Source organism: Chiloscyllium plagiosum, unplaced genomic scaffold (assembly GCF_037043375.1).
Source record: "Chiloscyllium plagiosum isolate Xiang-an unplaced genomic scaffold, Cpla_swu_hap1 HiC_scaffold_7, whole genome shotgun sequence".
NCBI classification, from domain to species: Eukaryota; Metazoa; Chordata; class Chondrichthyes; order Orectolobiformes; family Hemiscylliidae; genus Chiloscyllium; species Chiloscyllium plagiosum.
The window spans coordinates 28,340,623-28,356,502 of record NW_028270145.1 but is presented as its reverse complement, the minus strand read 5'-3'; the positions used below and the strand labels follow the sequence as shown (position 1 = coordinate 28,356,502).

The window sequence follows — 15,880 nt, the reverse complement described above, 5'->3', positions numbered from 1 at the left end:
CCAGTCCAAGTTGGACCCACAGATGCCAGGTAGCTTGATATAGTTTGCCTAATGTATTCATCATGATGTCATAACAATGATCACTGAGCTATCAATCAAAGGCAGAATCCTAGGAAGATTCCCCTCTCCCTTTCCCAGTTTCACAAAGATTAGCCTTTGATGTCATTTGATATTCAGGGTCACAACCAAAATGTGAAACCATACCTTAGATGTAAGGCACCAACAGAAAGCAGACTGAAGATGTAAAAAAAAAGGCACAGAATTAACAAACAATAATAAAAATCTGCAAAGCTGTTATCAAAGGGTGAGCCTGTGTACTTTTAGATCAGTGTCAAGGTTCTGTTTGGTAACGTAAATTTTCTTAACTTGGCGGACAAGGGAGAACAGCCGATGGGATTCGTGCCATTAAACTCTGATTTAACGTGGGCCTATACAAGAACAGGAAGTCATTCAATTCATTGGGCCACTTCCACCAGTCAACTAGTACTTGGCTTATCTGTATCATAACTCCATTTCCCCACATTAGTTCAGCAACCCCTAACATCCAATCCAACAAAAATCTACGAACCTCAGTTTTGAGATATTCAATAATACCTGTAATGCCACCACAGATTTTTAGGGAAGTCACAGATTTCCACTAGTCTTTAGGGAAGGAAGTGCTCCTGACATTACCTGGAATAGTCCAGCTATAATTTTACCACTATTCTGGACTCCTGTACCAGAGTAAACACTTTCTCTCGACCCTATTAAGGAATTTGATCATCCCAATGAGCTCTCTCCTTAATCTTCAATGTTAAACAGAATAGAAATCTGGTATACGCAACTGTTCTTCATAATTTAATCTTTTTGACCCTGATATCATTCTGATGAATCTGCACTGTACCCTTCGAACGATAATACAATATTCCTAACTTGCAAAGCTCAAAACAGAACGCAGTACTCCAGAAGCAATCTGATCAGAGCATTTAAATAAATTTAACATAAATCTCCAACCCTTTGAATTCTAATCCACTTGAAATAAAAGTCAACAATCCAGTAGATATCATAGTTACAATATGACTATCATTTATGGATATAACAGGAAGGGGAGAGTTGCTGCATGATGGGTTGTACTTACTGTCTTGGCTTTGACTGGCCACAGCAAAGTTCCCGCCTTTGCTAAGTGTGGATGGGAAAGAGATGCGGGAGGGAGGAATGTCCGAATCCAATGGGCAGTGGGTTTGCATGGGCCCAGACTGTGATCTGCAGTGAGATAGAACAATGTCAGATTGCGATTGGAAGGCCGGTGACCAGCTGGGTGACCATTCTTCTGCTGGATTGCCAATTCTGGAGTGAAGTGCTCCATAACTATTTGAGATGGAGCTGTTTGTGTCTGCACCATCTGACCACTGCTGTGTTGGCCCATTAGCCACTCCAACTGGTTTGCTGGTGGGGGAACTTCTTCTGACTTCTATTTGCTCTGCGTACGCTGATTTGCTCATTTTCTGCGATGCAATTCTGGTGTCATCTGTTTTGTGTGACCTCTCACCCTTCACCTTGAGGACATCATGCCCAATTATCACCGGGACCTCCTGGATCCCAAACACCTCCTGTTTTGGGAGATCATTATGCCCTACCTGGTCATCAATGCCACTGAAGAGGAAGAACTCTTCAGTAGCTTCCAAAGCAGGGCTGATATCATCTGCTTCCAGTGCCTCCATCAGCTGCAGTCTTCAGCTCTGGACTGAGCCACAAACAATTAGGCGATCAGTCCAAAATATTTTGATCAAAAAGGGAGCAAATCCAACTCAAGAGTTCAGCAACCCTATTCTCTTCAAAAGGTTCCTTGAATGTCAATAAGTCATAGTCTTCCAACTCATCACCAAACTCTTACAAGAGGACAGTTTCATTACTTACGGATTACACACTTAACCCGTGCATCTGACAGCATACTGTAGAACAAGCAGGGCATGTCACTTTGGCAGCTAAACCCACTTGAAGGTAGATTAGGAGTAGTTCCTTTATTCAGTCTGGAAGAGCTATAAATGGACAAAATGCAAGGGAATACAGAAAGATGCTGAGCAAAGAAACTGAAAATATCTAAAATTACAGCACTAAAATGAAAATATTGTCATCAGCAAATAAAAGAACTCCTGCTGCTCTTCAGCTGGAGGCCTCTTAGGTGCTATCAAAGCAAAGGCACGTTGATGGGCCAGTATGGTCAGAGAGTCAATGTTGAATTCTTCTATCTTTTCAATGCAGCAATCCTGTCATCTATCATTGTGCGACAATAGTGTGGAGTGATTGAAGTACATAGAGGTGCTTTTAGATCACAAATCCATCTTGACAAAGTAATGTGCCTGTATCGTAGAACAAACACCTGTCCCGGGAAAGCGAGTGCAGACTGTCAGTTTACAATCAATTAGAACGTTTCTGGGCTGTAGCGTGGGTCGTTTCTCAAAATGTTTAGTACGGATGTTTTTCTCAAAGGCATGCCATACCCATTGTTCAATTGTTGCCCACGTCGTGAGTTGGTTACAGGCATTTCAGGTCAACCCCTGAGGGGAGAAGGAAAAACAGATGACTTGCATTCTGTCTTTGCCATCGCAAAAGATACAGCAGACATTAATTTCAAGACATGCAGGGTAGAGGGTCAACATCAACATTAAAAACATTATTTCTCACACGTCTAATACACAAATAAAGAAGAATTCGAGTCGTTTAGACATAGATTAGATAACTAGAAGAGGTCGGCTGGAATCTAATCAAGGTGGTTTAGGTGATTTACTTATATTAATTACATGGATGGCTAGTTTGGACTGCAGAACCAGGGCAGGGCAGATGGAAAAGGGGAACAGGATATGGGGACCAAAACTGCACACAATACCCTAGGTGTGGTCTCATCAAGGCCTTACACATTTGCAGCAAAACATACCTGCTCCTGTACTCAAATCCACTCACTACAATGACCATTATATCATCTACCTGCTGTACCTGCACGCTTACTATCAGCAACTGGTGTACAAAGATACCCAGGTCTTGTTGCACCTCTCCCTTTCTCAAATATTCCCATTCAGATAATAATCTGCCTTCCTGCTTTTGCTACCAATGTGGATAACCTCAGATTTATCCATATTATACTTCATCTGCCATGCATCTACCAAGGATGTAAAAACATCCATTTTACATTGGCAGGACTCCCTTACTCCGGTTCCCATGTCCCAGACATTATGAGGACATATTTATTAGCTGGACATTATCACAGCACTGTTTGCAGGACCTCATTCTCCATAACAGGGCTAGGCCTGTGTTTTCATTCTCACATGCTTCCATGCTGCATAGTAACATCTCTAAACCGTTTGATTAGATTAATATATGTAAATCACCTAAACCACCTTGATTAGATTCCAGCCTACCTCTTCTAGTTATCTAAACTCAGCTGGCATTTTTCCCGACTTTGCAACGTTGACTTCAATGACTGGAAAGGTGCTTCCAATGTCCTTCATTCAGACTATTCACAAACTTGGTATGATATCTAACACCAAGATGAGCTTCCAACCATGTATCCACATCATCAGGTCCATTTCTACTTCAGTAATATCACCCTATACTGCCCTGCCTTAGTTCATCTGCTGCTGAAAGCTTGATCCGGGCCTTACTAACCTCTAGCCTTGATTATTCCAGTGCATTCCTAGCTGGCCCCTCACTGTCTACCTCTCTGTAAACATGAGATCACCCAAAGCTGCCTGCATCCTAATTCTTATTAGATTGCTCACCAAACACAACTTGCTTGCTGATCGAAAATGGCTCCTGATTAAACAATGTTTAAATTTTTAAAATGCTCATCCTTGATCCTCTTTATTTCCATAATGTCATCCAGTGCCATTCCTAGTGCCCCCAACCCCATCCAAGATCTCTAATTCTCCACTTGAACTCGCCAAACTTTCATCACTTAATCATTGCTCCATCTTCCAGTCTGTCTATTTGGTGCAGCTGCTAGTTGCCTGCCAGGTATTTCCATATATGGCTTGCATCCAAATTAAGTTTACACTCCTGCAAAGCCTTAGGATACTGTATCGGGTTAAAGATACCAGCTAAATACACTGCTGGTCTTGATAATACTCTTCTCACCCTAAGAAACAAAGTCAAAGTCAATGAGGATTTTTGGAGTTTGGCGGAACTGTACATAGGAAGTGCAACTCCTGAACCATACAACATTAACACATCTTTCTCAGATCGATAGTGGAGTTTGGATCATTTATTAAAATTAAAGACAAGACAGATAACATGCAACATGCTGCTTTTTGATCCATGACGCAGAGATAACAGGAATTTGAGACAGAGATAGAGGAATGAGAAATAAAAACATTTAAGGGAAAAGGAAGGAAGGGAATTGTAATTCATTGAATGATGCAGATGAAGCACTATCTATGTTGATTCCTCAATCAAGCTGTCTAATTACTTACACTCAACCAGAGTTTCCTCATGTTTCAACTAGGAGAAAGTGAGGACTGCAGATGCTGGAGTACCAGAGTTGAAAAATGTGGTGATGGAAAAACACAACAGGCCAGGCAGCATCCGAGGAGCAGGAGAATCGACGTTTCCTGAAGAAGGGCTTATGCCCGAAATGTCGATTCTCCTGCTCCTCGGATGCTGCCTGGCCTGCTGTGTTTTTCCAGCACCACGTCTTTCCTCATGTTTCCACAGTTTGAATCTCTATTTGCTAACCAAGTCAGACTAAATGTTGCCCATTTATCTTAGGAGGATCTTTTCAACAACTTCCAAGCCGAAGTCACGCAGTCCAATCCAGCAATCCGCAATGACAGCAGATTGGATCCCCTACCATTGCTGTATTCCATAGATGTAAAGCCCTTAAGCCACGTTGACGACTACTGGAAGGAGGTCAGTACGTAAAACAAAGTGGGCTGGGAAGATAGGGTGCCAGGCGGGTAAGGGGATAGTGTCACATAAATCCTCGAGTGAGGTATCAGAGGAGACACTGTCAGGGCAGGGGAGAGGCATCATGTCTGCTGAGTGATAAGGAAAGTCAGGACCAGAAGGACCATGGGGAGTGAGGAGTTCATCAGTTGTCATTGGTTTAGAAGGGGATTTGAGCTGCACAACAATTCAGGAGTGAGCTTTCATTTTGCTAACAATTCCATGTCATGGTACATTACTTCATTGAATTTCTTTTGAAACTCCAAATAATGTACTACCCTCATCAACACTCTCCATTGCTTAATCAACCTAGACAAAACAGTTTCACTTTTAACCAACGCATGCAAACTTCCATATATTGCCTGTAGTGATGTTAATTTGCATATAGACTGCACATTATTGGTAACATGATTTGCTATGGCAGATGAATTCCTGGTGTTTACACCCGTAGGTAGTTCTTCTATAGTGCGATAGTTGCATACTCGTGAAACCCTGCATTATAGAAAAATCCTACTTTAGAAACAGCGCTTAAAGTGTTGGCGATGTAATCGCATTGCAGCCAACACACGTTTTAAAAGTTCACGCTGTAGAAACAGTGTCCTCAATTCGTCATTCACATTTCAGCGAATTCACGTTAACGAAACACACGTTATAGCAGAGACCCGGGTTCAATTCCCGCCTCAGGCGACTGACTGTGTGGAGTTTGCAGGTTCTCCCCGTGTCTGCGTGGGTTTCCTCCGGGTGCTCCGGTTTCCTCCCACAATCCAAAGATGTGCAGGTTAGGTGAATTGGCCATGCTAAATTGCCCGTAGTGTTAGGTAAGGGGTAAATGTAGGGGTATGGGTGGGTTGCGCTTCGGCGGGGAAAAGAAAAAAAAAAGTGGGCGGCACGGTGGCACAGTGGTTAGCACTGCTGCCTCACAGCGCCAGAGACCCGGGTTCAATTCCCGCCTCAGGCGACCGACTGTGTGGAGTTTGCACATTCTCCCCGTGTCTGCGTGGGTTTCCTCCGGGTGCTCCGGTTTCCTCCCACACTCCAAAAATGTGCAGGTTAGGTGAATTGGCCACGCTAAATTGCCTGTAGTGTTAGGTGCAGGGGTAAATGTAGGGGAATGGGTCTGGGTGGGTGCGCTTCGGCGGGTCGGTGTGGACTTGTTGGGCCGAAGGGCCTGTTTCCACACTGTAAGTAATCTAATCTAATCTAAAAACCTGTTATGTTTTTTTTAAACTAGCAAGAGAGGAACCGACTAGGGAAGAGGCTATCCTAGATTTAGTTTTGTACGAGGAAGGGTTATTAATAATTTCATTTAGAGATCCTTTACGAAAAAGTGGCTATAACATGATAGAATTCCTCATTGCGATTGAAAGTATAGTAAGAAAATCTGAAAGGCATGTCCTAAATCTAAACAAAGGAAACTACAAAAGTATGAGGGATGAGTTGGCTGCTGCAGACCGCATAGCATCATTAAAAGGCATAACAGTGATACAGAAATGATTAATACTTAAGGAATGAATGCATGTATTGCAACAGTTATTAATTCCTTTCAGGTGGAAGAACAGCAAAAGTGGCTCAACCATGGCCAACAAAAGAACATAAGAATAGTATTAAATTCAAAGAGGCATCATATAAAGTTGCTAGAGAAAATAGCAAGCCTGATGATCAGGATCAGTTTATAATTCAGCAAAGGAAGAACAAGAGGCTACATAACAGGGGAAAAATAGAGTAGGAAACTAAATTTGCAAGGAACATAAAAGCAGACTGTAAGAGCTTCTGTAAGAATATAAAAAGAAAAAAAAACTACAGACAAATAAAGGGCCTTTGCAGTCTGAGGCAAGAAAATTGATCATGGAGAACAAGGAAATGGCAGAGCAATTAAACAACTACTTTAGTTCGGTCTTCACATAAGAATTCACAAAGAACACCTAAGAGATACTAGGGAAGCAAAAATTAAAGATGAGTATTAGTTATCAAAAATAGTGCTGGAAAAGTTAATTGGATCGAAAGCTGAGAAATTCCCAGACCTGAAACTATATCGCAGTGTACATTCATGGAAAAAGTGGATGCATTGGCTATCATCTGCCAAAATTCTGGAATAGTCCTGGCAGGAAAGAGGGTGACAAATATTACCCCCATTTAATATAAGAGGGAAGGAGAAAAATCAGGAAATACAGACTGGTTGGCCTAACATTAGTCATTGGGGAACATTTAGAAAATGCGAATGGGATTATACAGAGTCAGTTTAAACTTAAAGGGAAATTGTGTTTGACAAATGTACTGCAGTTTTTATTTTGAGGACATGACCAGTAGAATACATGAATCATGAATGTGGTGTAATTGGATTTTCAGAAAGCTTTTGATAAAGTCCCATATAAGAGATTAGTCTGCAAAACCAAAACATAAGAAATTGGTGGTAATGTACTGGCATGGATTGAGAATTGGTTAGCAGACAGAAAACGTAAATAGGAATAAATGAGCTGTTTTAGAGTGGAAGATGGTAGACAAGGGAATCAAATTAATATTTCCAAATTTGCCTGTGGATACAAAACTATGTGGGATTGCGAGTGGTGAAAAGGTGGTAAAGAGGCTTCAGGGTGACTTAGATAAGTTGAGAGTGGGCAAATGAATGGCAGATGAAATATAATATAGATAAGGTGTGAAGTTGTCCAATCTGAGAAAAAAAATTAGTGTATTATTTAATATCACCCATCTTAACAGACCAGGACATATAAATAGAAAGCTGGACAGTACAGCATTCCTTCAACTTAGGCTCACTGATGATCTTACCTAGCACGGTGACGAAATGCCCGAGAACAAACCTAGCAGCTCAGCAAGCAAACCTACAACATGCATTCCATATATTCTGAATTTTCAATCTTGAGTACTGCTAACTTTTGGTGTACCTTCTTACCTATTCAACACTGGTAATGTTTCCTTTGATGTGACAGCAAAAGAAAAACAGAGACAAAATACTTATTTAGTACCTCACACATGATTCTCTTATTTTAAAGGTCCTCGCCTCCTTTTTCCTTTGACTACCTTTGAACAATTTATGTTTATAAAAGGAATTTTGGATTTCTTTTATTTAGACACAGTTAATCTATTCTTATACTCTCTTTTTGACTTTTGGATTACCATTGATAAATCTCCTCTGTCCCTCCTGTATTCAGCTTGGTAGCATGAAACACTATCTTTGTTAGATGCATCATTTTTGTGTCTCATTCTAACCTCTACATCTTCAGTACACCAGAGACGGTAGCTTTGAACGCCCTTCTCAGAGGAATTAGTCTATTCTGAAACATTTCCACTCTGAGGGTACGCCCTTTGTCCGATTACTATTTTGCCAATCAAGTTTTGATTTGGATCCAAATTCTTTTACAACTCAATGAAGTGAGCCTCCTTTTGCTAAGTTCTTTCATGGTTGATTGTTCCTTTGTCTTTCCGATAACTGTTCCATACCTGATATTATGATCACTTCTCCTCAAATGATTTCACACTAAAATACGCTTTATTTCATTCTCCAGAACTACTTTCAGCATGACTTCCTTCCTCAAAACACACTGAAAAGTTCTCTTGTATACATTTCAGAAATTCCTTCCCCTCTCTGCCCTTCACACTGTTACTATCTGAGTCCATATTAGGATGACTATCACTTTTGTGTGGCATTTGAAAATTTCCATAATCTGAAAATTTACTCCATCTCATTATTTGGTGGCCAACTAAATGTAAGCAATAGCTCTTCTATTGTTCCTTAATTCCAACTAAATGGCTACAATATTGGACCTCTCAATTATGAGAAAGTTTGAGCTATTATGACGGACAAACGATAGGGCAGCTCAGCTATTGGTTAAGGATTGAATACTGGACAAGTCACAAGGGATACCCTCTGCTCTTTTTCTTAGAATGGCACGGAGTTTATAAGCAGTTGAGTGAGTGAAGAATTCCTAGCCTTTTCCCCATAATTCTTGAATGCCTTACTGATTAAAAATCTGTCCATCTCAGCCTTGAGTATACTGAACAAGGTAGCCTCCGCAGCTCTCTGCTGTGAAGAATTCCACAGATTCATTACCCGATGACAGAAGAGATTCTTCCTCACCTTTCCCTCTGCCCTACCCAAAGATTACACCCTCTTGTCATACATTCTCCCACAATGGCAAAAAACCTCTCCACATCCATCCTGTCAAGCGCAATAAGAATCTCCTATGTTTCAGTAAGGTCATTTTGCATTCTTCTCAATTCCAGTGAGTACAAGCCCAACCTACTCAATCTCTCCTCATAAGAAATATCCTCTGTACCTGGGATCAATCTCATGAACCTGCTCCGGACTGCCTCCGAAGCCAGTAAATCTTTCACAAGAAAATTATTCACAGTATTCTAGGGGTGGTGAGACTAGTGCCTTGTATAGTTTCACATCTTTTTTTTAAAACTTTATTTCCTTTCAAATAAAGGCCAACATTCCCTTTGCCTTCCCTATGACACGCAAGCTAGCTTTTTATGGCTCATGCACATGGACCCCCTAATCTGTTTTTGTGCCAATGCTTTCTGCACTCTTTCTCTATTTAAATAATATTCAGCTTCTATGTTCTGCCTGCCGAAAGAGCATGACTTCACATATTTTCCCCATGTTGTAGTCCACTGCCCACATTTTTGGCCACTCATCTAACCTATCTATATCCCTCTGTAGACTTATTGCGTCCTCTTTGAGGCCCAGTCAAATCCAAAAGACGGCAGCTCCAAACAGGGCAGCACTGTCCTGGAATGACACCAGGATGGTGTGCTCTAATTTCTGGAGTACAACTTTAACCCACAACTTTCTGGCTCAAGAGGTGAAAGTGTGGCCCACTGCACTGTAGCTGACAACTCAAAACAATAATATCGTAATTGTCAACAGTATAAAAACTCAGACTCTAAAAGCAATCTCAGTTGGTGTAGTTGAAACAATTTCGGATTGTCTGCCAGTCTGCTTGCAGTGTCTCCTGTTCCAGCTTTAATTACTTCTTTGCCTATTGTGCTCTATTCATTGTTAATTTTGTACATTGCATCACCAATATTTTAATTCGCTCCCTTATTCTTGCAACCCCCACACTGTCGTTAAAGCATCCACTAAGCTTCTCCACTCAGAGTTACCTTTCAGTTGTGACAGGCAGTGGCACTTCAAGCACTACGGGTTCTCTTCCCACGTCCCAGCCCAGTCCTGTTCAGCTGTCGCGCAGGACACACAGTCATCAGCACTGCTGAGGAGGGAGAAACAAAAACAATGCATCCTCTGGGCCCTGAAGAGGTGACCTCATTGATTTAGAGTGCAGCAGAGAACGAGCTCTCACATGCAGATTCAGAAGCAAGTTGCAGTAAAAAAGGCTGGCACTCATAATCCTGGAGCATCAATATTTAATGGAGCATTACGTAATGAAAAGCCAATCAAGTGCTGCAACTCTGCATAAAGAGCAGGAACAACAGTAAGGCCCATTTTCAGGAGGTCTCCTACTTCATCTCTAATACATTTCCTAAGGATAAACTGCAACGCAGACCTTTTTACTGACGGTCTGCTAAAAGGTGCAAACATGGATTCAGAGCTTTTGGCATTTACAGGTCCAGGGGAAACACAAGATCCTGCTCTTTATGCACCTTAGCCACATCACCTGTCTATAAGCCCACAATATTTTCAAGCAATGTGACAAGGACATGATCCCTCTTTGGCACCATCCTTCTGCATCGCTGCCCATTGGGGTCGTTTCACTTGGTTCCATTTCCACCTGTCCAATGGTCGCCAAAGAACCTCTTGGAAAGTCTGCTCTTCCCACCCCTGTCCAATTCAATAATCTATCTTCAGTACTCTCCTCTGGTGATTCACGTGTTGCCCCTTGGGAATAGCATCTGCAGGATATGCTTAGCTATTACTTGCAAAGCTGAGGATACCCAGCTGTATCTTGGTCAAAGGTTGCTTTTTGGTGGTGGTGGTGGTGGTGGTGGGGGGGGAGAGTGGGGGGAGGATTCCCAAGCCACCATTAACACAGCAATGTTTGCTGAGAAGTTAGCGTGTCCAGAGCATACAGTGGGGGCACGATGCCCATTTTCACCTACTTATGGTGCCCATTATCAGCTTTTCTTTCTCAGAGTACAGATGTTGGGAGGTCATATTGTGGCTGTACAGGACATTGGTTAGGCCACCGTTGGAATATTGTGTGCAATTATAGTCTCTTTCCTATCAGAAAGATGTTGCGAAACTTGGAAGGGTTCAGAAAATATTTACAAGGATGTTGCCAGGGTTTGACCCAAAGGGAGAGGTTGAATAGGCTGCTGCTATTTTCCCTGGAGCGTCGGAGACTGAGGGGTGGTCTTATAGAGGTTTATAAAATCATGAGGGGCATGGATAGGGGAAATAGACAAAGTCTTTTCCCTGGGGAGGGGGAGTCCAGAACTAGAGGGCATAGGTTTAGGATGAGAGGGGAAAGATATAAAAGAGATCTAAGTGGCAACGTTTTCACTCAGAGGGTGGTATGTGCATGGAATGAGCTGCCAGAGAATGGTGGAGGCTGGTACAATTGCAACATTTAAAAGGCATCTGGATGAGTATTAATAGCCTGATAGGTATATGAATAGGAAACATTTGGAGGGATACGGGCCAAGTGCTGGCAGGTAGGACTAGATTGGGTTGGGATATCTGGTTGGCATGGATGAGTTGGACCGTAGGGTCTGTTTCCATGCTATACATTACTATGATTCTATGAGTATACTATTACTCGCCCCTTGGTCTCCCTAACTGAAAAGGGCTCCATCTCTTCTCACTCGTCACCGCCCCCGCCACCACCACTAAAACGCCTACAGCTTTAGCATAAATAACCCACTTTCCTAGCTACCATCAGTTCTGAGGAAGGGTCACTGGACTCGAAACATTCTCTGCTTTCTCTCCACAGATTCTGCCAGCAGTTTCTCCAGCAATTTCTGCTTTTGTTCTGGTGTCCTTTCATTGCACTGTTTAGGGATCAAAAGGATAAAGGAGCAATTGCCCAGATCCCACAATAGCCCATCAAGGGAGCGTTTGGCATCCGTCCAGTTGAGTTCTTTCCCCTACCCAAATGTCAATGTCCTCCACATGGCACTAACATGGAAGAGGACCTTCAGTAGCCCTCCACCCCAATTGACAACCCTCTTCCCAGCTCCTGTGGGGCATTAACAGCCTGATTTCCTGGCAAACATTTCAACTTAAGCCAACATGTTGTGACAGAAAAAGAAGAAATAAATGATGAGGTTCTGCTATTGAATTCTGCAAGACCTCTGCAGTTTCTCCTCACAGATGCATCTGCCCTACCTCCTTGTGGAGAGGAGCGTCTTTGTCGATGACATATCCACTCCCTCGCTGCTGATTCAAACCACGGCCTGAACCATGATCGCTCGCATGAAGCGAACTGATATGCTGTCCACCATATCCTCTCAATCTCAAACGTTGCCTAATTTCACTTCCTCCTTTTGCCCTGAGCTCCACCAATCTGCCTCACTTCCTCAATAACTCTAACTTCCTCATTAGCTCTCCAACTTCCTTCAGCCCTGCAAGTTCCTCGCTGGTACATTCTATTCCTGACTCCAGCATCCCACCTCTACTACAGAAATCCCAGGTCCATCACTCCAGCATTTAACAGCATTTTAAGAGCAGATTAACCAGCTCTCTTCCGCATTAATTTATCACCGGCAGTCATAGTTCAAGGAAATCAATCAAACCAGACCACAAACTTTTAAAACAGCAACACCAGCTCTTCATCTTTCCCATTAATTACAGACCATGAGAGTTCATTGAACGAATGGTATCCTGTACAGAGATGGAAAGCAATTCAGTTCACAACCTCCACAATAAAACAGTTAACTACCTCACCTTCGGTGAGAAAATAAGAATGGAGATTAATAGTTTTTAAAAATTCATTCACAGGATGAGGGCATCACTGGCTAGATCAGTGTTTATTGTCCATCTCTAATTGTCCAGAGAGCAGGTAAGAGGCAAATAAATTGCTCTAAGTGTGGAGTCACATGCAGACCAGATCAGGTAACGACAATAGTTCCTTCCGAAAGGACATTTAGAACAATCGACACTGGTTTTAGAATCATCATTAGACTCATAATTCTAGATTCTTATTGAATTCAAATTTCACTATTTACCATGGTGGTATTTAAACACAGGTGCCCAGAACATTTTCTGGGCTTCTGGTTTAATAATCTAGTGATAACACCACGAGGCCATCACCTCCCTTAGTAACTGTGAGAATGACCTGCTCCGTCTCTCACATTCCTCCTCACCCCGATTATCATCCAGCAACACCTCATCTATAAATCGAGAAAAGGCCATTAGGTCCTAACAAGGTTGTTGTTGTTGCATCAAGCTGTCCACTGCTCAACTAACCGTCTGACTATAGGGCACGGTCAGCAAAGCTGAGAAAACCGGAGGTCGGAGAAGGGAGACTGTAGAACTATCTAGAGAGACTCAGATTCTGGGTAAAACCTGACTGGATCGCTCCTAGTACAGTATTCACGAATTCATCATCTCTCCAAAACTCTAACAGATTCATTAAATAATATCACCTGACAAAATAACAACCAGCTAGACTGGGTACTTTGGGAGAAACTGCTCCCGTTTGTAAATGGGTTTAAAGTGACTTAAAGGAACTGGGGTAATACAAGAAAAGCCTTTCCACTCTATGGTTAGTTAGAGGATGAGATGCACTGCTTGGAAGTATGGTGGAGGCAGGTTCAATTGAGATATTCAAGAGGGCATTGGACGATTACATAGATAAAAATGTGTAAAGGGTTAAGGTTAGGGCAAAAAACAAGAGTCTGACATGAGGTAACAGTGCTCATGTGAAGAGCCACTTAAGGAACAACGGGCCAAATGGCCTCCTTCTGCACCATAAGACGTTGATAAGCTCCAGAGTTAAAAATCACACAACACCAGGTTATAGTCCAACACGTTTATTTGGAAGTACAAGTCTTTTGGAGCCTGATAAAGGAGCAGCGCTCCGAAAGCTTGTACTTCCAAATAAACCTGTTACGACTATAACTTGGCGTTGAGAGAGTTTTAACTTTGTCCACCCTACTCCAACACTGGCTCCTCCACATCATAAGCTCCAGAGTCTAGGGGATATCACATATCTTACACGCTCACTATAATACAGAGGGAGTGCTGAATTGTCAGAGCTGCTGTCATTTAATTGAGTGCCTCTCAAATATGAATGCAAGGAACCATGGCACTATTTTGTACAAATCCTGCTTGTCAATTATTTTTCATCAAATCAACATAGAGGCGGCAGTTGCAATCTCACTGTTCTGTTAATCAAGAACCCTTGCAAGTGCTTTGGAGACATGGGTACAAATCCCAACATAGCAGGTGGTAAAATTTAAAATGTAATAAATAATTACAAGCCGGGCTAAGTACAACCATGAATTTGTTGCAAAAGACCATCAGGCACAATAATGTCTTTTAGGGAAGGACATCTGTCAAGCTTACGTGGCCTGGCCTACATACTGCTCCAGAGCCACAGCAATGTGGTTGACTCCTAACTGTCCTCTGGGCAATAAATTCCAGCCTAGCCTGAAACTCCCACATCCTATGATTGGATTAAAAAAGAATTGCAAGATACTGATTAACAAGGTACAGTTTACATTTATAAGAAGCTTGCTGCTGCATTCCCCATCTGGCAATGACTACACTCCAAAGACACTGTTACACTAAAGGATAGGACTCAAGAGGATGTTTGCAGGAAGGAGGCTTGTTCCTGACAAGGTGGGGGGGGGAGGGGGTCAGGGATCCAGGGATACAGTCTCAACATAAGAATTAGGCCACACAGGAGTGAGATTAGGAGGAATTTCCTCAATTACAGGATGGCAAATCATTGGAATCTCTACCCTAAAAAGCTGTGGAAGCTCAGTCACTCATTTAGCTCAAGACAGAGATCGATAAGAGTTCGAAAATATTAAAAGATATCAAGGGAAACTGATGTTGAAGTAGGAATTCTGATGTGATCTAATTTGAGAGACAGAGCAGGTCCAATGGTCTGAGGGGTATACTCCTGCTCCTATGCTCTTTGTCTGTCAAATGCTTGGAAATTGCTGAAGTCATCAAAGCCCTACCTAAATGTAAATCCTTCTTCCATTTTAGGGGTAGAAGGGATTCTCAAGTATTTGTGCAGCCAGCAATGAAAAACAATTCAATCAGACACACAATGGTGTTAAATTTCTGCATTTTGCTAAAAAAAAACAAGGATTTGAGACAGCATGTTTAAGAGAGCAGTGCAACAGAATACAAAACTATGATATGCCATAGAGTGGAAATTTAAAATATTTCCAACATTTCTGGTTTTTACCCCAATGCAAGAGAATGGTAGCAGTGAGTAACTGGTTTCAAACTGTCTTGCAGAAATTTGTTTTATGACAAATGCAATATTGTAAACATATTAGCAAGTTATCATAGTCTACACAGAAAGTTGAATAATTCAGATTATATGTGCAAATAAAACTACAAGACTTTACAATTTAAAGTAAATGCGCTAAAATTTTTATCTAGGATGGAAAATTGGTCCATTAGGCACAAATAGTCCATCCCCTCATGTGAAGGGGAGGTTCAATATGCTGTTCACACATGGTAGGCATCATAGACAAGCCAAGACTTCAACTGAGCTGGGATGGACAGTTTACACAAAGGGTGGGGAACATCAATTGTGGCAAATGTAATTTCTATATCCCACCCTCTCCCAGCTTTGCAGCAACAACAACCTGCTCACTCAGAGGATGGGGATGGAGGGGGAGGGGGAATACAAGAGACATGGGGGCGTGTGGGGGAAATGGCAGGCAGATAGGGATGTGGGGGAAAGAGGAGGAGGAGTGGTGGAACCAGTTGGTGCTAAGAGCCAGGGGTTGGGGAGTGGGGAGATGCAGGGGAGAGCAGTGGGGTGGTGGAACTGGTGGGTGCCGACAGACATGGGTG

At 42.3% G+C, this 15,880-nt stretch overlaps 1 protein-coding gene across 7 annotated transcripts in view; it reads right to left on the bottom strand.

Moving 5' to 3' along the window:
- Window positions 1–12,347, bottom strand: part of plekhm3 (pleckstrin homology domain containing M3) — a 111,153-nt gene extending 98,806 nt beyond the window's left edge. For 2 of the 7 annotated variants that reach the window (XR_015757621.1, XM_087988872.1), the window contains exons 1-2: window positions 10,042–10,322; window positions 1,118–2,537 (exon numbers count right to left, since the gene is read on the bottom strand). Coding sequence is in view for 5 of the 7 variants with exons in the window: in XM_087988872.1 (XP_087844998.1) it covers window positions 1,118–1,700 (583 nt within the window). In the remaining 2 variants the exon portion in view is untranslated. Of the gene's footprint in view, window positions 1–1,117; window positions 2,538–7,825; window positions 7,849–10,041; window positions 10,323–12,223 lie in introns of those variants that run through there. The other 5 variants (XR_015757620.1, XM_087988873.1, XM_087988871.1 and 2 more) reach the window with 4 other exon arrangements.
- Window positions 12,348–15,880: the final 3,533 nt, after the last annotated feature.